Source organism: Balearica regulorum, chromosome 21 (genome assembly GCF_011004875.1).
Source record: "Balearica regulorum gibbericeps isolate bBalReg1 chromosome 21, bBalReg1.pri, whole genome shotgun sequence".
Classification (NCBI taxonomy): domain Eukaryota; kingdom Metazoa; phylum Chordata; class Aves; order Gruiformes; family Gruidae; genus Balearica; species Balearica regulorum.
In genome coordinates, this window is record NC_046204.1 from 1,005,555 (window position 1) to 1,033,452 (window position 27,898).

Consider the following 27,898-nt stretch of genomic DNA (forward strand, 5'->3'; position numbering starts at 1 on the left):
ACATCTGTGGGATGTAGGGAGCCTCCGTTAAAATGCGGCACGGCGTAAAGCACCAGCGGGTGCCTCCGCTGCCGCGGGCAGGCAGAACATCCGTGCCCCGTTCGGTGAGCTGGCTCAGCCGCCCTCCCCGTCCCCTCGGCGCTGCCGAAACCGCCGCGGTTTCCTCTCCGGGGAAGCTCGGGGCTGTGCTTTCTTACACGGCGTGCAGTTCCCCTCCAGACAACAAAATTACGCTTTTCCAGACACCCAAGGCTGAAAATATTTTTCATGGGGGTTTCGCTTCCCCCCCCCGTCTCTTGCTGCCGCCTTCTGCAGAGCCTCAGTTGATCTCTCCCTCCGTGAATTCTTCCTTTATGGACTGTTTGCGAGATTTGCAGTCCGGGAGGTCGAACCCAAAGTCTGCCCACTCGTCGGCCCCGCCGCGGTTGGGGATGGTGATGGTGTGGCGCACGCGGAAGTGCACGGCCTCCATCACGCGCTGCCGCTGCAGCTCGCCCGAGCTGCCGATGGAGATGGTGGAGGCGTTGCTGCTGGAGCGGATGAGCTGCTGGGCCCCGTAGTCGTGGCTCTGTTTGAGCTCCTGCAGACCCCTCCAGATGATCATCCTGTACTGCTCCGGGATCTTCAGTGCTCCGAGATCCTGGAAGAACAACACCGCTGAGGCACAGCCGGCAGAGACATGGAGCGAGCCCCGGACCCCCCCAGCTCGTGTTTCGGGGAGCACGTGGGCGCGATGCCCGAGCACCTGGCGGTGGCGGGGCTGGACCTCCCTGGGTCACGACCCCAAGCCCATGGGTGCATCGTCCCCGGGGGGTTTCGCATTTGTAACCAACGGCCAGGTGACCGGTCACTTGAACACAGCTCTGCAGGTTAGAAAAACTTTTTTTTTCTTATTTTTTTGGGGGTGGGCTCACATCAAGGTGATGTGAAGGTGGGAGAGGGGGACCTTTCCCCTTCGGACGCAGGATGCAGAGCAGCAGTGAAGCGTCCTCATGTCTGTTTGCCCGGGCGAGGAGCCACCAGCCAGGCTGGCCTCTCCTGCGGTCCTGGGCCAGGAGCCTGGAGCAGCACCCGCCCCGAGGCGGGCGATAGCAGGATGCTGCGGCGCTGAGGGCTCTGGTCGGAAAGGCAAACGAGGTCCAAAGCCTCAGGGCTGGGGGTCCCTGCACCAGAGCAAACACCGTCGTAGCGGAGAGCTGCCAGAGATCCACGTTAATGCCAAACACAGAGACTCACGTGAGCGTTAACTAGAGAAGACAGCGAGTATGCAATTAGTAATTACAAATGCCGACTCGGACACACAGCTCAGCGATCTGGTACAAGTTTGGGCTGTACCAAACGTTGCCTTTGACAGCTTACAGACGGTCACGGAGTTAGTGCAGAGAACGGTCCAAAACCAGGCTAAGGTTACGCAACTGGCCCCAGCTACCACTGACAAATCATCGTGTCTCCAACGGCAGCATCACCAAAGCGTGGCCACGCGTTTCGTTGTAGCTGCCGGCTGGATGACAGCAAAACTGCCGGGGGGCGAAACGGGATGGGGGCAGGAGCTTTGCCTCAGCCAAAACACCAGCTCCGGGATTTACAGGGCTTGCTAGGGGTGAAAGGGTTTGCGATTATTTTTTTTCCCCTTCTTCTCCTTACCCCGATGGGCCGGGGAAGCCCCTGCTCGGTGCCGTCACCAAGAGACCGCGCTCCAAGCGAGACCGGCAGTGGCCGAGGGCTGACGCTCGGTGCAAGCTCGGGCACTTGGAGCGTCCCCTCCACCGCTTTTTGTGCCAGCTTTTGCCTGACCTGGGCTATTTCATTCCTGAATCCAAGTGCCCCGGGCTTGGCTCCCTTATTTCAGCCTCTTTTGTCTTAAAGATTAACAGGGGAAGAGGAAAGATCAGATTTAAAACTCGCTGCAGTGCAGGGGAGGTGTTCCCGCTGGCTCAGTGGGCTCTGGGTTATTTCGCTGAGCACCGCAGCCGGTTTTTCGGCATTAGGTGGAAAATCTCCCCGCGGTCTGGTCTGGGGAATCTTTTAGCGCTTTTGTTTCCGGCAGCCTGGAAGCGCCAATTGAGACTATCGTGGCTGCTACCGATGGCTGAGCTACCGCTAAATCCGAAGGAGCAGGAAGGATGCAGAAAGGGACGGCACAAACCCTGGGGAGCACACGTTCTGTGTGACGGGTCGGTGCCCGCTTTTCCCTTCCCTTTAAAACACTTTTGTCCTCGCTTTTCAGATCAACAGCTGACAGAAACAAGTGGTAAGAACAGATCTTCCCAAAGCATTTACCTCTATGGATAGGTTCTGCAGGTGGTAAATATTCTGTAACCCTTGTGAGGTGAAATAGTCGATGCAGTTTGGACACCCCAATCCTGTTAAAAAACTGCAGAAAAAATTTGGAAAATAAAGCGGCGTTAACTTCTCACGAATAAAAGCTGCGCTCGCAACCATCGCTGTAGCGGCAAAGTGTGTTTGGGGTCACCGAGGAGGCGGGGGGCTGCCACGGGCTCCTGCTACCTCGGCCGCGCTCCCGCACCCCAGCACTGGAGAAGGGCTGTGGGGCGGCCCGAGGGTGGGAGGGAGCTCTGGGGTGCTCCCGCTGCTCCCCAGGCTTCTGTCTGCGCCTGCTGCCATGCCCAGTGTGCCCCCAGTTGCCACTAGCCTCAAAGTGAAGCGTGGGATTACGCTCGCTCCTAAAACTGCCTTTTTTTTTTTTTCTTTTTTAATCCTGATCTTCAGGGGTTTCAGCTCAGTAAATTACTCGGGAGGGAGCCGGAGCCACGGGGAGGGGGGGAGCCGGGGGCATGCCTTAGTCCGGGCAGCGGGGCCGGTCTCTGCGACGTGCAGAGCGGTGGCACAGCGCGCTGGGCTGCAGCTACGCGCCTCTAGTCCAACCGCACGTCCAGCCTCGCTGACTTCGGTAGGGTGTCTGCCGGAACGTCTGCGGTCTTTTTAAAGACTGAAGTGTTCAAAAGTGGCTGCAGACCGTTTAATGCATTCCCGATGGAAATAAGGCACGCAGACTGATTTCCAGACCTTGCTGGTAAGGAAGGGGAAGGGGGAAGTTCGCCAAGCTACGTGCCGGTTTGACGTGCAGGAAAAGACTCTTGTTTGGATGCTGCACTTCATTTTTAATCAATCAGGGGTGGATTTCCCAGATCGAGGTATATGAGGGCAATAGAGGTTTCTATCTGGTGGGTAGCTGGGCTTTGCTTTCTGAGATGAGAACGATCTATGTGATTTCGTGAGCAGTGATTTCTCAGTTGGGACCAGTGGCCAGTTGACCAGTTGCTAGACAGATCTGAAGGTTAGAGTGAGGGACGACAGCAAGAAACATCAGAGGACAAGACAGACAGGGCATCGGACGCCTTCCCTACCTGACGAGGCTGGGATCGGGGTTGTAGGGCGGAGGGGGGGTGCAGTGCGATCCGGAGACCATGGACTGGGACGAGTGGCCCCCGTTCATCTCTCCGTTGGGTTGCATGGGGTGACTGTTCAGCATTCCGGGTCCTGGGCAGCGGCCGTGTCAACGCAACAAACAGATCAATTAGCCACCACCCCGACCGCGACAACCACCCGCTCCCTCGGCAGGAAGAGCCCCCGCAAGCACGGACTGCTGCCCGCCCGCGGCCGCCGGCGAGGTGGGGACCTTACCCATCGGCCCCAGGCTGGGCGCGGAGCCGGAGCTGTGCTGCGCTGGTTGCCCCACCAGCTGGTTGACAGAGGGCAGCTTGTTGATTCCTCCGCCGTGAACTTTATTCATGGGTGAAAGGACGGGGCCGTAGGAGGAAGGCGTCTGCAGCTGGCTCCTGCTCGGGGACAGCCGAGCGGCCGGTCAGCCTCAGCGGGGGCGATGGAGCCGCCCAGCCCCGGCCCAGAGCTGCCCCCGGCCCATCGGACTGCCCCGCTGAGGCTTCAGGCAGCCACGCCGATGCGGACTGCGGCACAGCAAAGGTGCTTTGTGCCGATAGCGGCTCTATGGCCGTTGTCAGCCCTTGCTAAGTACCAGGCGTTCGGCAGACGTGCTGCGAGCCAGCGGACCAGCCCCGGCCGCTCCCTGCCGTGGGCTCTCGGGGTCTCGGTGGTACTTACTGTCTCTGCAGGAGCTGCTGCTGCTGCTGCCGGTAGGAGTCGACCAGCTGCTGCGGGACCAGCTCCACCAGCTCCAGGCTCTCCTTTATTTTCATCAGGATCTCAAAGTTCTCCCGGCCTCGAACCTGGAGGAGGGAACAAGCCCAGGGCTTCGCTTTGCTCCCGTCCCACCTGGCCACCGTCCTCGTGGCCCCGTTTTTCCACCCAGCCACGCAAGGTGCAGCGTCACTGTGGCCAGGGGTCCAGGACTCCCTTGGACACGTGCGCTCCCAGGTGCTTTTGTTCTCTAGGTGTCTGCTCAGCCCCCACTCCTGCCACGCTGCAGGAGACCATGCAACCCCCTCCTGCCCAACATCGCATCCCCAAGGCGTTTCTCGCAGAGGGGACGATGCCGCCGCCACCCCGAGCCGTGCTCTCAACCAGTGCAGCTGGCCAACACTTACAGGCACGTAGTACATCTCCTCCTCCCCGTGCCTCCGCTTCTTAATGCCGGCCCCCAGTGCTGGGATGCCCTGGGGGCTCTGCTTGAATGCTGGAAAGGAGAGGAAAGAGTCAGCATGCCGTCCTCGTCCTCGTCCTCCGAGGGCAGGGCACAGCCCGCAGCACTGCGGCTCCCCGTAGAATTCAAGCTCGAGCCCTGCAGGGTGCCAGCTGCTCACCTGGGCTCTGGCACTGACGATGTCCCCTTATTAGTAATAATAATGAAGAACAAACATATCTGGACGGGAAAGCCCTGCACAAACAGCTTTGCACTCGGGAGGGAAAAGGGAGTGGGTCCTATTTATGAGACTTCACATTTAGTTGAGAAAGGTCAAAGCATCGTGCCTGGATGCAGATTTGAGCCCGAACTTTGGAAGCGCAGTGATTTTGGGTGTGATGGGAAAGGAGCTGAGGTATCCGCCTGGCTTTGCGCAGCAGGGGGGTGCGGGTGCAGGCCAGCAAGGGGACTCACTGCGTTTGTTGGCGTTGCCGTTTTTAGCTGCGCTCTCATTCAGGGCTTGTTGCTCTCGGTAATGGTCTTCATCAGCTTTCCGGTCTCTGCCAGGACAGGCACAGATCCGTCCCTCGAACGATCTCCTTCCTAGGACTTGCCCGCTGGGAGGAGAGAGAAATCGGTGACCCTATTTCTGCTTGGGAAGCATGTCATGGCTCAGTCCAGCATGTTACGCTCCAGCTCAGAAACCAGACCAGGAAAATGTCCTCCCGTCCCTCCCTACGAACAGATCGCCCAGGAAGCAGTCGAGCCCCCAAGGCACCAAGCGCAGCAGTCTCCTGGGGGAAGAGGAGCTGCTGGGCAGAGGAAGGCTCCAGCTGCACGGGGAGAAGCGGGCGCTGGGCTGGGTCCCCGGTCCCTCCGTGGCAGCCCTTCTCCTAGGCGGCAAAGAGCCTTTCTCCCGCCGCGGGCTGGGGCTGCAGGGGGCTGCCACGTCCCCTTCCCCTGGGGGTGCTCCCTGCAGGGGAGGACTCCTTCCCGAGGGCCCCCAGCCCTCCTGCAGCGGGGAAGGACGCCCGTCCCGGCTCCCACAGCCACTCACTCTCTCGTCTCCAGGGTGATGATGATGAGGATGGGCCTCCTGTTCATTCCTCCCACGCAGCTGCTGTTGCACATGAAGTTGTACAGGATGGTGGTGAACTCGGTCCCCACCTGCCCGGGAGGGGAGAGCAGGCGCTGAGCAGGGCGTGAAGAGGGGGGGAGGCAGGCTGGGCCCCCCCCGGGTGTGAAGAGGGGGGAGGCAGGCTGGGCCCCCCCGGGGTGTGAAGAGGGGGGAGGCAGGCTGGGGCCTTGGCAGGGGAGCACCAGGGAAGGGTGGTGAGGGGATGGTCCCAGCTGAGAAGAGGGGACTGTACAGGGACTGGGGAGGCCCTGGGGTCCCCCAGGGCAGGACTGGGGGGGAATGTCCCTTTGCACCACGCTTCCCAGGAATGGGATGCTCCGGGATGCCTCACAGGGCTGGGAGCTGCAGATGCTCGAACACAGCTGCCACCAGGGATGGAGCAGGCAGGGGGTGGCCTGAGATGTGCCAGGGCAAGCGGGACGCTCCTGCCCTTCATCTCCTACCAAGCAGCCCTGTCAGCAGCGGGTTCACCCTCAGCGCAGGCGGAAGCCCGGCCAGAGGCAGGGGCTGGCCCTGCCCCCCACCCCGGGAGCAGCCGGGTACCTGCGGGGGCTCATAGGGCACCATCACGCTCTGCCTTCCCGTCACGGGGTCGTCCACGTACTGGGAGAGGTTGTTGCCTTCCACCCGGATGAGGTGGCTGGCCGGGGCCGACTGGCCTGCAAGGCAAACCTCCGCGTTAGAGGACGGGGCCGTCCAGGACGCTGCGGGGCGGGGCGGGATGCACGGCCCCCCCAGCCGACGGCAGGGAGGAGAGAGCGGCACTCACCGTCATTGAAGTCGCGGCCGAGCTCGTGGTTGGGGCAGCGTTTCACCACCTCGGTGACGTGCTCTGCCTTCTTGTAGACGGGCATGGCCCGGATGATGGTGCCCGGGGGCGGCGGGGTGGACACCTTGATCTGGATGGGACATGTTTTTGCGATTTGACAGTAGAGTTTCTTCAGCAGGGGGGAGTACTGGAAAAGAAGAGACGCCCATGGGGTGAATGTCCCTGGGCCTGACGGGACGGCAGATGCTCCCCTGCTTGTCCTCGGCTTCCTCCGCTGCTGCGGTGCAAGCGCAGGGCTCCCTTCCCTGCACGGGGGCTGGCGCTGGGCTCGGGCTGACGCTCCCGCGTGCGCCGAGACGGGCGTTCCTGCTCCCTCGGCTCCTCTCACCCACCCGCCTGCCGCTTTCGCACCACTCCAAACGAAACGCGAACACGGCAGTACAGCAGCAAATTATAATAATGACTTGTTATAAAACCAATTACTGCCTACGGTCTCGCAGCCGCGCTGGAGGGACTGTGCCAGTGCAGAGCTGACCCGTGTACCGGCTCCGTGGGAGCTCCGTAACGGGTGGCAGCGTCGCAAAGTGCTCTTGCACAGACCCAGGGCATCGTAGGGGAAAGCGACCAAAGGAAATTCAGCCTGTCTTTGCGGTAACTGTTTATTCTCTAGCCTCAATATTTGTTTTTCCCTGGAAATATTTAAATGTGACCAAATTCGCCCACACTACATCGTATCCGCTTCCCACATAAACCAGATACAACCACCTCCTGGGTCCAGGGCGCTGTAGGAAGGGTTTCCTGGCTAGCCTAAGTACTGCAGCAAAGCGGGAACACCCGCCGTACTCTGACTTAGAGGAAATCTTGCTGAAAATCAGCATAAGCCCTCATTTGTACATCGCTCCGCCTGTTTGGGAAACGTTACCCTGCGTCTGCTGTCGCACGCAGCTCCTGCCCAAGCCGAGGGCTGGGAGCACCGAGGGTGCCGATGACCGCAGCCTACGGAAATCGTGCTTAACGTCATTGACAGAATCACAGCTAATTATGCAAGACCTCAGAGTTTAATTCTGACCAGCATGTGTGACACAGACAGGGTTGGTCCCGACCTCGACTCGATGTGGTGGGGACCAGGCTGGCCGCGGGAGGAGGATGCTCTGCAGGCAGCTGGAGGCAGCGCCCCGAGTCGCTCCTTAAGAGAAAAGGGTTCACAACCACCAAAACGCTCTGTGTGAGGGCACAACGGGATTTGCTCGGTCACAACCGAGAGGCAAACTGCTCTTGCAAGGACCATGGACCTCCTTGGCACAGGGACAAGTCCTGCCAGTCCAGAGGGACCCTCCTGGTGGCCACCGAAAACGGGAAGGGAGAGTCCCTCTGGAAAACGGAGCGTGGCACAGCCCCTCGGCCACGGTGCCTGGGCAGCTCTGCTCGGGGCAGGGGCAGCGCCGGTCCCGGGTCCGGTGCAACCACAGGCGACCGTCTGCAGCGAGGCTGGGGCTGGCAGCGTGTGCCCGGGCGGGAGGAGGCTGCACGGCGGGGGGGCAGAGCCTGTCCTTCACCTTCCCGTGAACGCGTGTCTCGGCTCCCAGGTGCGGGGACGTGCGATTCCCTCCCACCTCTCCCATGCCATGCTGTTTTCCATCTCACAAAGAATGTGTTTGCTATACAGGAGCCCACCCCTGCCACACAGAGAGAAGCCAGTCCCTGCATGGCAGGGCATGTTCCTGCTCAAAGTATTTTATCTCATCCCCACAACATCACGCCTGATGCCAAGAAAATACCACCATGCAGAGTATTCGTCAGGATGTTAAAGCTTGTCCCGAGCCGTCCAAATACAGGTGTGCAGAGGCCAGCGAGGCTCTCACCGCCGTGCTGGAGCAGCCCGCTCTGCTCGGGGTGTTCCTGAGCCGGGGGGCAGCGGGGCTCGGCAGCAAGCCAGCCGCTGGCACGGGACTGCGGGCAGCGCATCAGGGGGCTGCAGGGAGACTCAGCCCTCGTCTTCCCACTGTGCCTCCCGATCCCACTTTCTGTAGGAGCGGATCCACCCGTGGGTTGAGCCGAGCCTGCCCTGCCCGTGGAGGCTCCTCCTGAGCCTCGGACCAGCCTGGGAACTGCTAAAGAGGCAAACTAGATTAACCATCTTCAGGTGGTACCTCTAGGGAAGCTCAGAGAAGATATAAAGGAGAGACGCTTCTGCCAAGGCAAACTGCAGCAGCTCTTGCACTGGGGGGATGTGTTGGACCGACGGGTGGCTGGCAGCAGGTACCAGCTCGCAGGGAGGCACGGAGCGGGCTGCAGGGGACGTGGCCGGGGGGTCAGAGCCTGCTCTGTGCTACAGACAGCAGGAGGATGCTGTGGCTGTTGGGGGGGTGATCGGGAACACAAAGCTGAGTCTGGCAGCAAGAATTAATCCTCAGCATTGGAGGCACGTGGACTTACCCAGAGAGAGGAGGATGCTTAGAAACCCCACCTTTCACTGAGGTTCCCAAATTTTGCAATGATGACTGCCACTGCAGTGACTCTGTGGCCAGGTTCGCTTCCCAGGTGTGATGCTGCGTCTCCAGCAGGGATCGTGCCCGAGCTGGAAGCCGGATCCTGCTCGGAAGGCAGTTACTCCCCTCTGCCCGGGTCTCACGCTGCCATGGCCCATGTAACCCGCTCACCCGCAGCGTGACAGGGGCTTAACGCCCTCGTCTTGAGGAGACAACATGGCAAAACAAGGGTTATTTGGAGGGGGGCTCTTCCTCGCCAGGTGTTAAAATACTGACAACTCCTGTCAAAGGATCCTTTCATGTAGGCATTCCCGGGCAGCCCTCAACACGCCTGGGAAATAAAACTGCTCTGAAAGAGTAGAGGTACATTATGGCAAGCTCTTTGGTAACAAATTCTCTCATTATACCATGTTATGACATGGATAAATCTCTGTTAAATAGCAGAGCGATTGCCCTGCAGGGAGAAAGGCTGCTGCTCAACACAGGCATGCCTCCACTGATAACCTTATCATGTCCCAACAGCTCCAGGATTGCCTTCAAAGATCCTTCCGCAATAACAAACTATTCTTTTAAGGAACTCCGTGCTGATAACTCTGGGCCAGAAAAGCCAGGGCTGTGCCCTGCGTGGCCACGTCCACGGCGTGCGGCCGCCTCTCCAGCCGCGCAGTGCTGCGGGGGCCAAGCGCTCCCGGCCTCGCAGACCCACCTCGCTCCCGGCCGCCGGGCGAATGAGCACTGTGGGTTTGGGATCTGAGGAGGCTCTGCATCCCCAGCCGTGCTTTCAGCCAGGAAGAGCCCTTGGCGATGTACTCTCCACAGGGGACAGCAAAATGCACGTCTTGCTCAGACTGCAAGCAGCGTGCCAAGCAGAGTAGGTGCCCCTGCTCCTCCGTGGTTATCTGTATTTGCTAATCATCTGCCACACGTGCACCTCTGTGCGACGCGATCTGGTTGACCGGTACCTTACAAGCGGCGGCTGAAGTGCAGGCACCCAGCTTGCAGAGAGCACAGAGGCACCGCGCTTTCCTCAAGTGCAAGACAAGACGGTTGCACAGTGGAACCTGGGAGATCGACACGCCGGTATTTAATCAGAGAGACTAGCGCGGCTGCCTCGCTGCCTGGTACTCTTTTTGCCACCTGTACGAGGGGCAGACCTCGGGCTGTTCACTTGTATCCTTTCTGTTCTGCAGCCTTCGGACACGCTGACCTCCAGAAACCAGCCACACGGGGCAGCTGGGTCACAGCCAACGCTCACATCGCTCGTGCTGCCGCTCCCGGGCGCGGACAGGAGCATCTCAGGCATCTCAGGACACCTGAACGCTTTCCCAGTGCTGGTGCATCAGCACATTCAGACCTCGGCCCCAAGATTTCTTTCACACCTACAGAAGAGCTTGGTACATTCTGCCCCCGGGCACCTCCTGCCTTCGTTTTCTGTGCCTGCTCTGCCCTTTGGACTGCTCATGTCTGCCTCCCCAGTGACGTTATTCTAGGGCCACCGCTGCTCATAGAAAAAGTCAGAGTGTCTGTTACTGCACGTTTGCAGAGCACAACAGGTTCACGTGTTAGTGTGGCTTGTGGGTGCTGGTAGGTATAAACAGCAAACAGCAGTAATAGCGCTGAGCAATCTACCTGAAGCTTACATAAACTTGCAGAACGTATATTGCTCTGGGTTGTTTCTGTGGCTGTCCGGCTTTCCACGTCAGCCCTCATCTGCTGGGCTGAAAGTATAAGGCCGGGTCTGTCGCCGTCCCTTCCCCGCTGCCGTGATCTGTCCTGCAGTGCAAGTCCGGAGCACCAGGAATAACTGGAAAAGCCAAATTACTTAAGCACTAGCAGTATATCAGCGCTAACCTCTGTTTCTCTAGGGACTTGGTACCCCAAAGTGTCTTTAGACGGGATTTCTTTCACCTCCGCATTGAAATGCGGCTACTTTGGGCGAGACGGAGACCACGCTGCATCGGTGCTGGACGCAAGGGAAATAGGCACAGCGGAGCGGCAGAGCCCCGTGGTGCAATCGGCTCCTGCGGGCGTTTGTCAAGGTTCTCTGGGTACCGCTGCGTCCAAGGAGATGGTTTGCGCATCCCAAGATCCAACCGAGCTAACGCCCCGCAGCGACTCATGGCGACTGATAGAGCTGCAGCTGTGGAGCCGCGTTGAAATTTGGTCTCAGCATCCGCTGCTGCCCACCCTGAGCGAACACCCAGGACCCGCTCTGGAAGAGGCCACCGCTCTGCTCAGACCCGTCGCTGCTACTTCTACGCAGGAAGCAAGAGGGGGAGAGGGGTTTCTCCCCAGGGAAGTGGACAGCCTCGCGCAAGAAATAACCCAAGTCTTCTGCGTGGAAAGACCTGCCGGCGAAGTCCATCTCCCCCCAGCCCTCCCTGGGCAGCAGAACCGCTAGGAGGATGTGTCCCAACAGATTCGGAGCTGATAAAATCTTATTTATCTTCAACTGTTGACACCGAAGCGTCTAGACTTGCCTGGTACGGGAAGGCTGCAGCCAAGTCCTCCTTTCTCTCTTGAAGGAAATGATTTGCTCAACAATTACTTTTTCCACAAATCCTCCCCCCCTCCTCCCTACCAGCCGCCTCCTCCTCCTCCTCTTCTACATTCCACTCTCCTCATTAGCTCTACTCAAGACGTGTCCAGGACTGCAGTCAATGGATCCCAATAAAGCCACTAGCCTGGCAAGAGAGAGAGAAGAAAAGTGCTGCCTCCGGCTGCTAATTTCCTTGCGCTCCCCAGCAAGCAGCTGCGGAGCTGCATCCTGGGACAGGTTCGGACAGATCGCAGCGGAGAGGTGATAATAATGTGTCTGTCATCTTACTCAGACATGTAGCATCTTGCAAACCGCAAATACCGTTAACCGGCTCGGACGAATCTGTTACGACAGATCCTGGAAGACATGCCGACTGCAGAGCTAATTTTTTCTTTCTAATTTTTTTAATAACCATTTTTTAATTACCGGCCTATATAACTCCTCACTGAGCTGGAAATTCCTCCCAAAGCTACTTGCTTGCTCATTTACTATGAGCTGGGTTCGAGTATGTCCAGGGCATCACTGATGCCCGAAAGGAGAGCATCCGCCGGTGCCCGAGCCAGACGGGCGGACTGGGCGGCAGAGACCGTAAGGGACCCCCCATCACCCCCCTCCCCGTGGCCGCAGTCCCTGCACCGTAGCGGTGATGCTCGGGGGCGATGGCCAGTGCGTGGCCAGCCGTGCCCAGGGTGGGGGGGTCTTGGTGCCTGGCAGAGCCCCTCTGCTCCCCCCAGCCATCAGCAGCTGCAGGGGACCCCCGTCACCCGCAGGTCCCCCAGCCCCGCTCCCACGAGCGCTGGACCACCGGCAACGTCTCGGGGCCGGGGCTACCCCCACAGCACACACAGCACAGAGAGGCTGCGTGCTTCTACCTTTATTATCATGCCATTACTGTTAATTAAAATCCCTTGGTTCACCCCCAAAGGAGTCCTCTCCCTTCCTTCCCCGGTGTGCACGTCCTTAAAATAACTGCCAACCAGGATCACGGCCGGTCTTAGTCACAGCTCAACCAGCCAGCGCTGGCACGCTCGGGGGTTGTTTTAATCTCTCCTAGTAAGTCTGACTCCTCCTGCGTGTCTGGACACTCGGGTCCTCTGACCAAGCTGGCGCTGGAGTTCCCTCTCATCCAAAAAGGAAGCCGAAAACCCAGCAGGGCAGTTACTTCATGCTGCCTTATCAAGGCTGGATACGGGGAGCAAGCTGGGAGGGGAGGGAAGAAGCGGCTGAGCCGGGCTTGGGAATCACTGCTGGAAACAAAACGCAAAGACCAGAGCAGCAAGACCTGGATGGGGGGAGACCACCGCAGCATCCCTGGCAGGCTGTGCCAAGCAGGGGGGAGCTGCTTCTCCCGCTTTCTTACGGGCGCTGCCGGGAATGGGCGCAGGCAGATAACGTGGTTTACCAGGGGCGCACCCAGCCTCTGCCTCCTCCCCTCCTTTACGCGCCGGAGGTCAGGGCTCCCAGGAACGCTTCCAGCCGTGTTTCTCGTGGCGCGGGATGCAGCCCCACGTGGTAGAACCCTCTGCTCCCAACAGTGCAGCAGCAGGCTCCGTGTCCGCTCTCGAAGGATCTGGCCGAGGCAGGGAGCGGTGCTGGCCGACCCGCCGGGATGCAGCCATCGTGCTCCCCCGAGGGCTCTGCCAAAGCCGTCACCACATCACTGCCGGGCCAGAGCAGGGAGACGCGTTTCCTCCTGCAGCCTGTTTCCTGCCTGGGTTCCTCCAGCGGGTCCCTCAGGCCCCACCTCCCCTGCGTGTTGCAGACCCCGATGTAGAGGAGGTGGCCAGAGCGACCTCAGGTCCCTGGCGCGTCCTGTCCCCCCTCCGCAGCAGTCCCTGCGGGGGAGCGTTGCCTTCCCGCTGGAGCGGCGGCTGCCAGTAAGTCATTCCCTTGACCTGTGCATACCATACACGTTCGAGATAGTGGAGCTGATAGCGGGATCGTGTTGGAACATCGCACACCAAATTCCTTTGCCTTTTTTTCTTAATTCCATTGTGTCTGGAGCTCCTGGAGCCTCATCCACGCCCTGCGAAAGCTGGTGGAAAGCCTCCAGTGGGCTGGCTTCAATGGGCTTTGGAGCAGGCTGGTGCTGAGGTTGCTTTCCTACTTCTGGCACACCAAAATATCCACGCTCTTCTGCCCAGCTACTCAGATGAAAACAAAGGTGTTTATGGCTCTGGGGCAGAGTGTACCGAGCCGTGCCTGCCCCCTGCTCGTCTCCAGGCGGCTGCTGTTGGACAGGTGCCTCCCTGAAACGTGGTGAGGTGCCAGAGGGACTTTGAAGCGGGGGCTCATTTTCTCTAGATGCCCCTGAAAGTTTTTCCCTCCTCTTTACAACCGCCTCTACCTCAACAGCCTTCAGACAGCAAGGGAGAACCTGTCTCTGGCCACACCAATTATTTCCATCCTCCTCATTCAGTTAGCACCAGACAAACCACTCCAGCTCCCTGCTCCCCCAGTGCCCACAGTCCACCTGCAACATCTACGGAGCGACTGGAACCAGTTCCACGCGGCAGTCTCCCACCAGCCGAGTGCTGGGACGCAGACCGGTTTGCCGTGGGTAACTGCTGGACGGCCGTCCATCGTAGCAGCAGCATCTCGCCTCGGTTTTGAACCTCTCCAGTCCTTGCACTGCAGGCTGTTTGCTCCCCGCAGCAGCAGGCAAGACCCTGGACGTGGCCCGGACCCCCCCTGCACCCCTGCCCGGGCGAGGGGAGCCCCCGGCTGTTTAGCTCGGAGGTTGGTCCGTCTGCCCCAGCCACAGGGGCTCTGTGCAAGCCCGGGCAGCCTCGAGCCCCCGCGTCCTTTTGCAGCCAGGCCACGGGAGGCCAAAGACCCTATTAACGCTTCTGCTGGCTCTGGCGCACGCGATAGCGCTTTGGAGGGGAGGGAGCACCGATCCGCCGCAAACCCGACTTGAGAAAAGTACTAATTATCTATCAGTTACCAGCTGGCCGGCGTGGCGAGGGGCTGCCTGTGAGCAAACAGCCGAGATCGGCTCGCGGCTCTAGCGTGTACGGGCAGCTCCGGGGAACCGAGAGTCCTGATAGCTTCCAACAAACAGGCAGGCTGCCGGCATGCCCCGTCTTGCAGCGCCGCAGCTCCCGGTCCTCCTCCCAGCCCCGCCGAAGCAGCCTGCCAGAGGGGGGCTTCGAACCTGCAGGGAAAACCTTATTTTCAGCATCTGGCCATTGCTCTCTGCTGATAAGAAGGCCATTAAAAATGAAAAGGGAGGCGGCGGCAGCCCAGAGGGCTTACCCGCAGCACAGACCGGCGTGGCCGCTTCGGTTCAGAGCTTGTGGCAACGTGCGGTGCTCAGAGCCCAGCGCGGGAGTCGGGATGTCCAGCGTCACCCACCCGCTGCCCAGCATCCCTCTGCAAGGACAGACCTGGTGCTGGTACCGAGGGTCCCAAACCCACATCCCAAGTCTTCGCCCCTTCTCCATTGGCCCATTTCCTAAATTTAGAAATTCAGCATTTTAAGGCAGAGAAGACAGGTGATGATGCTCTGGTTGGATTCCCTACACTGCTGGCCCAAGACCCCTGCCTACTCGTTCTGCGTTGTGCCAACAGTGTCTGCTTGAAGTACAGCTTATCTCTCGGGAGATATGCAGACTCTTCATTTGAATACTTCAGGAGTTGGAGAATCCACCGCATTCCTTGGTAAATTGTTCCTATGGTTAATTACCCTCACTGTTAAAAAATTTCCACCTTGTTTCTAGTCTGAATTTGCCTGCCTTCAGCTTCCAAGCACTGGATCTCATTATGTCTTTTTCTATTAGATTAAAGAGCTGTCTGATAGCAGAAACCGTCTCCTATGCAGGTTGCGATCAAGCCACCCTTGCTCTTCTCGTGGAGACCTTTCATGCAGTACGTTTCTCTGGTATCGCCCTACAAGGCATCCGTTCCAAATCTTTCATCTTCTTTGGATCTCCCTCCCAAACCTTTTCTGTTTTGTCAACAGAGGGTGTGACGTGCGGACACCAGAACTGCCCGGGAGGGCAGTGGGCTCGGCGATACCTCGCTCCCCCTGCCCAGCCCCTGCAGAGCAAGCCCGCCCCGTGTGCAGACAGCTCATCTCCAAACGGTCCTTGGCCATGAGCCCTGGGCTCCTTGGGAGTCTCCTTCCCTAAGCACGGGAGAATAGATAACGCCAAGGCGCCCAGAGGAATAGCCGGAGGGATTCAGTCAAAACCCTTCAAACCCAGGAATCTATGGGGCTACACGCTTCCATCAGCCAAAGCTTACGACTGTATCAAAAAACTACGTCAAATCGTTTGACAAGATGATTCGCATCGAACTACTTGGTTTGGCACTGCCTGTGCAGCAGCTGTCCGTCCCTCCTTGGCCGGATTCTCCATGATCTGGCCCCAGATTGCAGGAGCCCTTCGGAGCCGCGGGTTTCTCTGGGCAGAGGGCTCCCGCTGCTCCCGAACGCTGCCTGGCAAGGCGGCTCTGCCGAATCCATGGTCCACGCTTGCAACGGTCTCGGCATAAATTATTTGGTGCAGTTAAAGTATTCACAAGCCATGAGGCTGCCCTAGCTAGGGATGAAACAGGCAGCGTTGTTTCTGTCAAAGTGCTGAATCAAACCACGCGTGTCGTTTTGCGCTCCACCATGGTTAGTGCAGCTGCCCCCGGCCGGACCGTCACCGAGCTGCCGGGTGTCCCTGTCCCCGGCCGACTGACTGTACGTTTACCTTTCCTTCCCAAGGGCTGGCATTTCCTAACAGCTTTCCTAGTCGTACTCCTACGCTGCCACGTACACGTTCACAGCTTATGTCGAGAATCGCGCTGTGCACACACATCATTATTTGTATGTTGACTGTCTGGCAACATATAAAGTACGGTTTTTTGCTGAATTGCTGTCCCCGTTTAACCAGGACAGACTTTCAAGCAGGGCAGTGGCACTGCAGAGCTCAAGGCGAGTGGGAGGAAGGCAGTGCCCCATCTTCCAGCACAAAACGTGCAGCTGCGTGGCTGTGACAGCCACCAGCCGGGAGGACACGGAGCGAATCTGGCTGTCACCGCAGCAGGACCGTTCTTCATGTGGCAGCCTCGGCAAATCGGACAGTCTGCACCCATGTCGGCAGTCCTGCATAACTGACTATTTCAAATGAAACGTCCCCCGTGCTCTCCAGGGTGCAAGATACTGCTGACCCACTTCTGTTCTCCACGACGCTCAGCTCCGGAGCGGTGAAATGTGGGGCGGTTGGTGCCAGTCCTGACGTCAGCCTGCTTTTGGGGGACGCACAATCACCCCAGCATCGCAGTTCAGAGGTCCGCACATCTCCCTGGCTGCCTCGCCAGGTATGAAAAGGCAGTTTAGACATTTAACTCCTCCGCTCTGGACCGCTTCCCGCACGCAGCCGCACGCCCAGCAGCCTCAGCTCCCAGCCCTGGCTGGTGGGCGCATCCTCCGCAGGTGCTTACGGCTGCCCGCGGCGTCTTCGCTGGGCATCTCCCGAGTCCAGCTGCTCCCCCGAGGATGGGAGGGCTCTCACAGCACCGAGGTGGCACCGGCTGCCCCAACATACAAAGGAGACCTTAACGCAAAGGCTTGAGGAGAAAAAGCAACCCTGCCCTGATTAGTACAGCTCCCGGTAGGACACAACAGCGGCACGGTCAGCACAGGGTGATGCTGAGATGGTCTGGGCTCAGTTTTGTTAGTTGTGGGGAGATCCCAGGCGGCTGGGATGGCTCCAGCGAGGGAAGGGGGCCGTCACGGGCTCCCTCACCGCGTGGGACTGCCCCGGGGAGCCTCTTGCTGCTGCCTCTGCTTTCTGGGGACAACAGCCCCAAAAGGCTTTAGTGGCTTTTTCAATTTACTCCCTGCAGCTGCAACATGCATCGTCTGGGATGAGGGGAGGGTATTTCCTGACTGCTAATTAAACAGCGTATCTTTAGTAGGTGCTCTCTCTGTCTTTTGACACACATGAGCACTCCCTGCCCACGTTGCTGTCCGAGGGTGTCCTGCAGCACCCAGCCGGGCCCTGCCCGCGGCTGTGTCCACCCCATCCCAAAGCCATCTCCCCGGCACTGCTAGCTGGGGACAGTGGCGAGCGAGCATCGGACACGTTCTGGTCCTCCTCCCTCCCTGCCAAGACAGCTGCGACAAGACACCCTGCATCATTGTGTGCTTGGTTTCCACTGGGATGCTTTTGTGGCACAGAATGCCTCCTTTGCCTGTGCAGGTCCCATGCAGCTTTACTTTTAACTGATGTGTGTTACCCCACAATAGGGATAAGGATTGGGCTGGAGCCACCGCCTACCCTGAGGACCTTCAGTTCACTCAGTACCTAATGAAATGCATCCTTTAGCAACATCTAGCAAGGAAAGACAGTGGAAAAGAGCGAAGACTTAACCGCTCCTCTGAGAGCGAGTCGTATTTAATCACGGTGCTGGTCCCAAGCCCCCGTCACCGCGACTCAGCAGCGAAGCCATGCAGCTCCGGTGACCGGACACAGGGGAGCTGCTCCGCTGCCCCAGCCGTGAATTTGGCTGCATTCAGACACCACCTCGCTGCCGGCTTGCTGCTGGTTTGCCAGCTCCGCCTGCCCGTCGGTTTGCACAGGAGACAGCCCCGGCGCTGCGGCAGCAACCGTAGCCCGTCCCCTCCCGCGCCCTCTCACCGCGGCACACCGGGAGCATTGCCGGCAGCAATGAGGGCAGCAGCACCCACCGGGGTCTGCCTGCAAGAAAGTGTCCTAAGATGCTTTCTGCCTACTGTGGGAAGGACCGTCTTGGCAATTAAACACATCAGCTGCCACAAATACAAGTCATTATCGCACCTCGGCTGATGTATTGCTCCTGGTGTGCTCTGCCCGTTTCATGACAATGTCAAACCGCGGCCCCGGAGGAAACCCCGCTGCTCCCTCGCTGTGTCAGTTGTCCCGTCCCAGCCTCTCTGCTCTGCTAACATTTCCCGGAGGAGAAAACCCGCCTGCCTCGAGTGTGCCGGTGTGCGGCTCTCCCAGGCGCTCAGGGAGGCATCTGCTGCAGAAATGCCTGCGACACCGGCCGCAAGTGCTGGTTTTCCTTAAAAATAGGGACAGCGCGACACTAAGCCAGAAGCCAGGATGTGAATTTAGGACCTTTTCCCACAAAAAGCAAAGCAGCCCTCGTACGCTTTGCCCAGTTCCTGGCTCCCTGATCTGCAGAGGACCCTTCTGCCGGGCTGCAGACATGCGGTCAGACCGGCAGCGGACCAAACCTGCATCTCCGCTCCCGAGGACCAGGCTGCTGCACCCGCGTCGCAGACGGCACGATGCTGCGCAGCGATCCCTCTGGGATTAAAAACCTACTGTGTTATTTTGCCGTGACTTCTAGAGATTAAGTTACTCTTCCGATAGGAGGTGAAAAAAGATTGTAAATGACAAGCAAGAATCTATGGCAAAGCTGAGAACGGCCCCAGTAGACGCGAGCAAAGGTCCGTCTCGCCCACTGCCTCGCCTCTGACAGCGGTCGCTGGCAAATGTGTCGGGAAGCACCACGAGAACAAGGCAGGTACTTCCCCAGGACATTTCTCCAGCTTTATAATTTGCAGAGACGTTCACCCGCAGTTTGGGAACTGCTGCGAGAGAACTCACATCCGAACCGCTGTGCTTAGCAGCCCTTTTGGAGAAAACCCCCGAAAAGCAAGCACTGACGTTTCCTGCGCGTTTTGCTCTCCAGGGCCACCTGCGCAGGCGAAGTCCCCGTCGGGCAGCGACCGCGTCCTGCAGCCGCCCCACGCGAGCGTGTCCTCTGCATCCTGCTGCAAAGCACCGTCTGCGGCCGGCTGGCCGAAAACACCACCTGCAGCAGCAAGCATCTCTCTAGCGAAGGCAAGAAGACATGCAACTTACTGTCCAGGTGGCTGACTTGGCGGTGCTGGATTGCTGGAAGGTCACCTCAAAGTGGTGGGGACCGGGGTAGTCAGTGTTGGAGGGGATGACGGGAGCGGGGGACATGGCGTCGAAGGTAGAGCTGGGCTGCGAGTAGGGCGAGTGCGTTGGGACATTGGAGGTGTGCTCGGAGCTGTAGGGGCTGGTGGAGGCTGCTCTGCTGCCGATGCTCTGATCCATGCTGTTGTTCAGCAAATTGAACTGGGACTGGAGGAAGGGAAAAGGGGAGGAGGGAAAAAAGAAAACACCAGCCAGTTTAGAGACATGGAAACCTCAGGCACACTTCTGCAGGGCTCCAGGTGTCCTGTTACAGCCTCCTTAAAGGGCCAGCGTGCGGGAAAGCCAGCCAGAGGAGCCGCGCCGGGTCCCTCGGCTTCCCGAACAGGTCACCGCTTGTGCGAGGGATAAACTCAATACGCTTAAATCGGCCCCTTCTCCCCGCTCCGTCCTCACTGGAGGCAGCGAGGTGCGAGATCCCGGGACTTGCGGCGCACCTGGCCGTGCAAAGCCACCCTGTCGCCAGCCGGGCAGGGATTTCCCGGGGTTTGCTCAGGTGCGGAGCGAGGGCCCGTCCCGCGCACCGGGCTCTGCTCGACGGCAGCCCTTCTAGCAGGCAGAGCAGCCAGGCTGGGGGAGCTGCCCCGGCACCCAGCGCCAGCGCGAGGCCACCGCCAGCCCTCCGACGAAGGCATCGCTCCCGTCGCGACGGCGTCACTGCACGGCCGACCTGTTTTCCAGACGTCTCCCGCGTGCATCCACTCGTGGCGAATGTACACAGGCACAGCACCTCTGGAAGTGTTTCTCGATGAAGAGCCAGCTCTGACGGTGGTTTGTGCAATTCGTTTCCTAGCCGGGATGTTTGCTTTCGGTCGCTTTCACTGATGCGGGTCTAATTTGGGAAAACCTCAAACCTACAAGGCGCGTAGCTGTGATGCAGCACGCTGCAGTAAGGTCACAGAGCAAACCTACCTATTTATGCATCTACTGGCTCTTATTCCAGACATGCTGGACCAAATCCTGGCTCTTTACAATTTTTTTTTCTTATTCCGCTTCTGAACAATTACTGTCAGATATTTCCAGTAAGAGCTGGCAGCTCTTTTACCTGCAGGCACAGCCCAGGCAAAGCTACGTTCTCAAAAGCCACATGGCTAAAGCGGCCTTAATCTTTCATCTGCAAATCAGACAAAATAAATCATTTTTTCAGTGGTAGAGAAATAAACTGATATTTTAAAAAAATATATCCCAAAGGTAACTGTTTCTCAAAGCAAACGGGACAGTTTTTTCCCCCAGAAATCTGCAGTCCCCCAATCAAGGGTTGCTCTCCCGGCCTTTGCAAGCCAGCAGCACGCTGGCAGTCCCAGCGGCGGGTGCTGCCAGCGGCCGCCCGGCTCTGCCGATGACCACGCACAGCGGCCGTTGCATTGGTGCTCATCGCCCCGGCTCCCCGCAGCACCCTGCGCCGGAGCAGAAACGGGGCCGCCTGCCTGTGCCCCCCCCTCCTTCACCCAGCACCAGCCCCCTCCCGCTCCCCCTTCGCCCCGATGGGGACTGTCCCTCCGGCCACCAGCACCAGCTGGGGCAGCTCGGGGAAACTGGGAGCTGCTGGAAGGTGGCCGTGGGGACTCCGGAGGGCTGCAAGGCTCACGGCTTAGGAATCAAGAGACGTGTTTTAACTTGGGATCCCAACCTCACCCAAACGTCTATGATGTATAATGGTTTAAAGGCAATCATCCTTCTCCGGGAAAGTTCTCCTGTTGTCTGCATCTCTCGCAAGGTCGTTGAAGCCTGTGACTAACTGGAGGAATGCTGAACAAGATCTGGCTTGCTTTTACGCATACAGCCATTTTCTCCCCTAAAATATGTGCGGAAACCCCTCTATTCCTTCTGGCCGCTCTATAAACAGCCCTGCCAAAGACAAGCCACCCCCATCCAAGCTTTCCACAATCCCAGGCTTCACCTGGAGGAAAAGTTATGAGAAACTTCAGCAAAACGGGCGTGCAAACTGCACGTGGAAAGCCGTTGCTGTCCAGCCAGGAAACGGCCCGGCTGCAGGCAGTTGCAGGCAGCTGCAGGCAGGGACCGCAGGGCCAGGGCAGCCTGGGTGGCGGGTGACAGCGGCTGGAAGGCGTGCAGCACAACTCACCCTGGAAAAGCAAAGCTCAGGCATCGGGCAGGAGGAGAGCAGCAAGGGGAGAAGGGATTGCTGCCTGTCAGGGCTGGTCCCCAGCCCAAATAATCCGCAAGTGTCAGGGCTGAGCTGTTTTGTCCTGCTGGGACAACGAAGGGCCCCAGGGCAGAGGCTGCCCGCACGCCCCCGGCTCAGCCACCGGCCTTTTTTAGGGAAGAACGAGAGCAAATGCTCTGCGCTTGGTGAGCAAACACGGGAATCTTCAGCGCTGCCCTTGCACACGTACGTGCGTACTCAGGAAAAGCAGGCTACCTCCGGGCTGCCTGGCAGAGCAGGGCACGTGTGCTGCCGCCGTTGCTCATCTCCTGCCGGAATGGGAAATTACCGGGAAGCCTTTCGCCTCCCAGCAGTGTCTGCTGCTCCGGAGCCATGAGCTCGGGAGCTGCAGGGCAGGCTAGGGGTGAGGGGGCCCTTGGAAGCGGCCGGAAAATAACTCTGCAAAAGTCATGCCCGCCTGATTTTGGGCATTTGTGGTGCTTAGACCCAGGGCTGCGAGCCCCTGAAGCCTGTGGCTGTAAAGTGTCACGGGTGGGTACAGCGCGACCCGTCCCTGCAAAGAGCATCCCGACCTCCGCAGGAACCACGGTCACCTCTTCGCACACGGAGGAGATACGAGCCCCAAAGCAAGCGGCAGCGCCCCGAGTACCGGCGCTTTGCAGGTCCGCTGGCAGAGACCCCCAAGGTCAGGTGCAGGGGGAGGTGACCAACTTGGGCTTTAAAACTGACTGAAGTTTGGAAAGGTCCCCTGAACAGACACATCCCAGGCTGGAGTGTTTGTGTGTGTATGTGCGTCAACAAACCCAGCCCAGCCTTGTGTGTGTGTATTTACATATCCATACACATATATGTTTATACACACACGTATATAAATATTCACATGACTGCAGCAACGACCTCCCAAGTTACAGCACCAGAGTACAAAACGGAGCCGGTTCCTACCTGCTTTATACCAACCAACCCACCTAAGACAAAAAAGAGGAATGAAGTAATTTCTGGTCGGGAAGTGCAGCACCGCACCTTCCTGTCTGTGCTGCCTCCGTGTCTAACTTTTCTGAACGCCAGCGAGCGGACGCAGAACCCTTGTGACTAAGAAAGCAACCTCAGCGCTCGAGGACAGGGCTGAAAACGTCTCACCTGCAGCGCAGGTTCCATTTCATCTGCTCTGCCCTCCCAGAGACTGTAAACCAGGGAAGGAAAGCCTGCCTGGGCCGGTGGGTGCACGCCGTCAGCTCGGCCAAGGAGGTCCCCAGCGGACGATGAACTGGTGCTGGTGGTGCCCAGCACCACAGGGCATTCCTCGGAGGGATGCTCCGGCTAGCACCTCTCCCGTCTGCCCGTACGGGGGTGAGGGAGCCTGCTCCCCTTTGCACCAAGGGTTTAAATCGCACCTCGGCTCTGCAAGCACCGATCAGGCAAGGCAAGAGAGGAATGCCGTCCGAGCCGCCAAGGCTGCAGCATCCCCGACACAGCTTATTGTTTGTGACCGGGGCTGGAGCAGCCGCAGCTCCTCCGTGCAGGCGCGGGATGGGGAAAGGCTTGCACCATGGCAAGCCGCTGGCGCATCCCAGGCAGCGGTGGGTGCAATGGCTCAGCAGCGGAGCCGGAACAGGCACCCAGCTCCTGCCGTGGCGGCGGAGGATCATTGCAAATACAAGCAGCAAGGCAAACTCCATTAATAACGAGTAGCACCTACCGTGGTATAATGCTGCATCGGGTCGCTAATGTACAGCATTTTAGTCGTCTCGGGATTCACAGAGCACTGGGAAGCGTCCCGCCACGGGAGTCATGGGGTCGGGATGGCGGCGGGGACGGCCGGGGTAGGAAGGCAGGTGGGATGCGGGAGCGCGGGAGCAGGGGCTGGCAGCGCCAGGGATGCTGCTCTGGCCACCCGTGTGCCGCCGTGTGTTGGCTTTTTTGCCTTTTTCATCTCCCTTAGTTCTGTCAACTAGCTGCATCCAACAACAAAACGGGGCCCACCCCTTTCTGTCCCTCATGACTATTCATTAAAGCACAGGGCAGGCCCCAGCTTGCCCAGTGATGGACTGGGCGATACCAACCATTCCCACCGCAGGGAGAGCGGGGGTCCAGCTCCATCATCCAACCCGGCCAGATTCTGCTCCGGAAAGCTGCTCACAGCCGCTCTGGGCTGGAAACCCATCTGGCCGGCACGCTTTACCAGCACACCGAGGCGGCTGCACCTGCATCGAGCAGACGATGCAGCGAGTCTGAGATAACACCGTATCTCAGAGATACGCAGTTATCCCTTCCTAGATGGGCAGATACGGATAGATGTGGATAGATGGATATCTAGATGGATCAATACGGATAGATAGGGATAGATAGGGACAGATGGCTAGGCAGAGATCTCGATGGACAGACAGGGATAGCTATCTAGATGGAGCGATAGGGATAGATGGATCGATAGGGATAGATGGATCGATAGGGATAGATGAGTCGATAGGGATAGATATCTGGAGCGACCAGGCAGATTTCCTTCTGGCTTGAGGCAGCTGGGTGAACAAAGTTTCCTACAGCCAGACCCCACCGTGGAAGGCTGCGTACCGAAGCACGTAAGCAGTGCAAAGAGTGGCACGGCGTATTTTGGAAGGTGGAACCTGCGTGCATCGCCCACCTCCCAACACCGCTGTGCACGCACAGACCCACGCACAAGTAGGTCAGCAGCAGCATCGTATGTAAAGCCTAAAGCACTGCACAAACCACCAGTCCCGAAGCTGTCGTCTCCAAACAAAAAGGGTGACTGAGGAATCGTCCACATCTTTCACTACAGCAACTCCTCCCACAGGGCCCTGAAACAGGTTTTTAGGAGCAATGCAGTGCCCATGCAATGCCAAGAGGGAGCATCATGCCTGACTGGAGGGCAGGTCACAGAGCGTTTGGGTGGCTTGCTCGCGGCCACCGAGCATCAGCACCGGCGCTGGGTGCCGCAGCACCCGCTGCTTCCCACACATCCGCTCCAGCTCTGCTGAGCACCACGAGCAGCAGGCATCACAGCGCGGACTGAGCGGCCCCTCCGCCGCAGATCCTCTGTCTTGCCTTTCTTCCAGGCCGGTAGCATCACGTTATCTGTGCATTTATTTTCATGCATGTCAGCCCGCCACGCGTTTCGGTGACGCCAGCCGGCGAGACCTGGCCGCGGCTCACTGGGAGCTCAGCCGGGCAGCGCTCGGTTGCACAATCGGGCCAATGTAAATATTTACTACCGGCTCATTATCCCAAGCAAGGGCTGGCAGCCGGCTCTGCCTTCCTGTGCGCAGCGGCTGTCTCAGAGCCCTGCAAGGCCGGTGCTCGCCTGGCCCTGGCAGCACCCGGGCTGTGCCGACTCCCGCTGGGCTCGCCTTCGGTTACAGCGGGAAGAAGAAGAAAGGCGATGGCGAGCCCAGCGAGGGGCAGCTCCCCAATTAGCACCGCCGCCCCTGCCTGATCCCTCTGCCAGGCTCCTGCCCGCTGCAGACAAAGGCCGGGGAAGGGAGGGAAAGCAAGCGGAAAGCGAGGGAAAAGGGGGTTGGGGGAGGGGATGCAAGCTGGCGAGGAGGGAAACGGCGGCTTTCTGGAGGGAGATGCTGCCAGCGCCGGCACTGCTTCAGGGATGCTCCTGGGAGGCCACCCTGCTCGGGGCACCGAATGTGCACAAGTGACCTGGACGTCTTGCACGCCCCGTGCGCTTTGCAAGCCCTTCACCTTAGACGGAGATGCACCAGCTTCTTGGAAGGAAGCACCTGCAGCAACAGCATGGACCGGGCCCCCCGGGGACCACAGTGGGAGCAGAGCTGGGCGTTGGGAACGCGACGTGCCCCTCCAGCAGCTCTGCCTTGCTGGCAGCTTACAAGCGGCTTTGCACAGCGTCCTTATACTGGCACGAATTGTACTCGCCTCCTGTCGAGGTACTCGAGCTCCACCACCGTTACAGCACAGACCCCTGCTGCCACATGCAGCAATGTTATCTGTCAATAAGTAGCCACTGTTTTACAGAACACTGTACTGTCCGGACACAATCCTGCAGCGCACTCATGGGTTACGGGGTGTCAGTTATCAGACCCTGCACAAACGGCAGCAGCGCCGCACCTGTAGCGGCTCGGTTGGGTTTAGGAATCACAAGCAGCCCACCGCCCACCCCAGAGCCCCCGACCCACTGCAGGGATGACAGGCTCGCGCCTGATGCAGCTCCCATTTGGGCGGTCTGAGCGCACTCACCATGACCGAGTCGTTCATGCTTCTCATCTGGAAGACGTCCATCGTGACCTCTGTGCGGTTGGAGACCTCATTGCTGCCTGGATGGTTGGATGGAGGGAGGTCAAAGTAGGTGCTGTCCGGCTCCCTGTGGAAAAGGTGACGGCAGACAGTCAGCCTTCCATCTCTGGAGCGCAGCCTGCGCCACCACCAGCCAGCAACTCGCGATTCCCTTGAACCTTGCTCCCTTCTCAACTTCTGCCTCCATCCTCTGCTTTTATTTTCACACGGCAGAGCAGGCTTTGCTCAGGCAAACTGTTGCCTGGTGGGTAAAGCAAGCGGAGTTTTTCATTTACCCAGCTGCTCTAGCGTATATCTGTCACCTCAGGACGTCTTTAAGTGAGAGGATACCAAGGAAGAAAGAGGATGAAATGAAGCACAGTCCTTCTTCCTTGCTTGATTAGTGTGAGGCTCAAAGGCCGGGAGACTTGCACAAGTCTTGGTGTGACTGGAAGACGTTTACTTTTAGAAAATACTCATTTTAATTAGGTGGTCACCAAGCCTCACGACCTCATGAGTGAGAGCGCATCCTCCCAGGCTTGGTCCCAGCATCCCCCGCCGCACCCCAGGCACGGGTCCCAGCCGAAAGGGGACCTTTGCTCCGGCCATCTCCGTGTGGCCCTGGAGCACCGTGTCGGCAAAAGGACCTGTGCACGAGACAGACGGTGTCACGCACCAACGCCAGCTCTAAGGACCATGGTTCAGGAGAAGCGGCCGGCTGTGCGGGTACTCAGCCATGGCTGGCCAGGGCTGGCTCTGTGAGCAGGGGACGCGGGCAGGGGCCCCAGCGCTGCTGTGGCTGGTGGGGTTCCTCAGCAGGCAGGGCGCGGGGGACGTGGCCCGGCTGCTCTCCTCTGCGTGAGGATGAGTCAGTGTCTCCCCTCCTGAGCGGCTGCTGTGGCATTTCTGCTCCCCAAACACCTTTGCTTCCTCGAGCGAGACGAAGCGTGCCCCCACGCTGACCTCCGACGTGCACGAGGGCAGCCGTGCTGTGGAAACGCTGCGCCACGCTTTGCAGCTCTCCTGCCTTTGCATTTACGGTGCACAGCGAAAACGCTGGCGCCTGCACGACCCTTTTCAGAAACAGCATCCCACACCTGGAACCAAGGTCTGCGGGGCTCTGCTGTCAGCACACGCAAACTCCCCGGCCTTTGAAGCGCCTAGCATCGCCGGGGCAAAGGGCTTTGGCAAACGGAATGGTCTGAGCAGAGAGATTGGAGTCTGGGAGCAAAATGCTGAATGTGGAAAAGGAATACGAGAAAGCTGGAGCATGGGAAAGACACTCGTCTCCCTTCGGGCCGCAGCAACGGTGTGTGCTAACCCAGACAGGAGCAAAGGGCCGCTTCTGCCTCAGAATACACCTCACGGCAAACGATCAACTTACAGCGTGCTCCAGAGGTGCTCAAACGTTGTGCCTTCATCAGCTGGAGATGACTGGGACATCTTCGCAGAGGGGGAGTCTGGCGAAGGGTAAATCACTCTAGGGGCAAAGAGAATCAGCAAGGTTAGCATTGCTGCCGTGCCACCCCACGTCGGCAGCGTGCCCGGCCGGGGGCCGGAGCTTCCCACCCCGCTCCCAGCGGCACGGCAGGGACCGGAGCCCCGAAGGACCCATCGCGGGGAGACGGTGCCCGCGCCCCCGCAGCGGGCTGCAGGCAAGGGATGGAGCCTGCTGCGCCAGAAGACGGCTTGCGCGGGGCAGGAGGCGACTGGAAACGCCTTCACTGCAGACCCGGGCTACAGATAACAAAATAAACTGCCAGGTGGTGTTTCTGGCGATGATGTCGCAGGCCAGCTTTCTTACAAAGAGGTGGGTATTGTGGAAAGGGCCAAAGCGGCAGGGTGTTTGGGTGCCAGCCCATTTCTGCGAAGCGCTGACCCGGTGACCCCAGGCTCCCATCGGAGGCGGTTAGGTGTGCCGCAGCACGGCAACACGCAGCTCCCCCAGCCCCGGGGAGGCTTCGCACAACTGCTCTGAGTAATCGCTTTGGACCTGGTTCATTCAGCAAAGGGCTGAGGCTCTCGAGTTAGACACAGCGATATCAAACTCTTGAGTATCGGCTCTCTGAATCAAACTGAA

At 59.0% G+C, this 27,898-nt stretch overlaps 1 protein-coding gene across 2 annotated transcripts in view; it reads right to left on the reverse strand.

Moving 5' to 3' along the window:
* Nucleotides 1-226: 226 nt before the first annotated feature.
* The window catches only part of TP73 (tumor protein p73), a 32,226-nt gene continuing 4,554 nt past the window's right edge, over nucleotides 227-27,898 (reverse strand). For both annotated transcript variants that reach the window (XM_075773278.1, XM_075773277.1), the window contains exons 2-14: nucleotides 27,203-27,298; nucleotides 25,783-25,906; nucleotides 19,344-19,589; nucleotides 6,469-6,655; nucleotides 6,243-6,358; nucleotides 5,619-5,728; nucleotides 5,036-5,178; nucleotides 4,527-4,615; nucleotides 4,084-4,208; nucleotides 3,646-3,800; nucleotides 3,369-3,501; nucleotides 2,281-2,374; nucleotides 227-640 (exon numbers count right to left, since the gene is read on the reverse strand). In XM_075773278.1, coding sequence (XP_075629393.1) covers nucleotides 320-640; nucleotides 2,281-2,374; nucleotides 3,369-3,501; nucleotides 3,646-3,800; nucleotides 4,084-4,208; nucleotides 4,527-4,615; nucleotides 5,036-5,178; nucleotides 5,619-5,728; nucleotides 6,243-6,358; nucleotides 6,469-6,655; nucleotides 19,344-19,589; nucleotides 25,783-25,906; nucleotides 27,203-27,261 — 1,902 coding nt within the window. In that variant the 5' untranslated portion in view covers nucleotides 27,262-27,298 and the 3' untranslated portion in view covers nucleotides 227-319. The remainder of the gene's footprint in view (nucleotides 641-2,280; nucleotides 2,375-3,368; nucleotides 3,502-3,645; nucleotides 3,801-4,083; nucleotides 4,209-4,526; nucleotides 4,616-5,035; nucleotides 5,179-5,618; nucleotides 5,729-6,242; nucleotides 6,359-6,468; nucleotides 6,656-19,343; nucleotides 19,590-25,782; nucleotides 25,907-27,202; nucleotides 27,299-27,898) is intronic.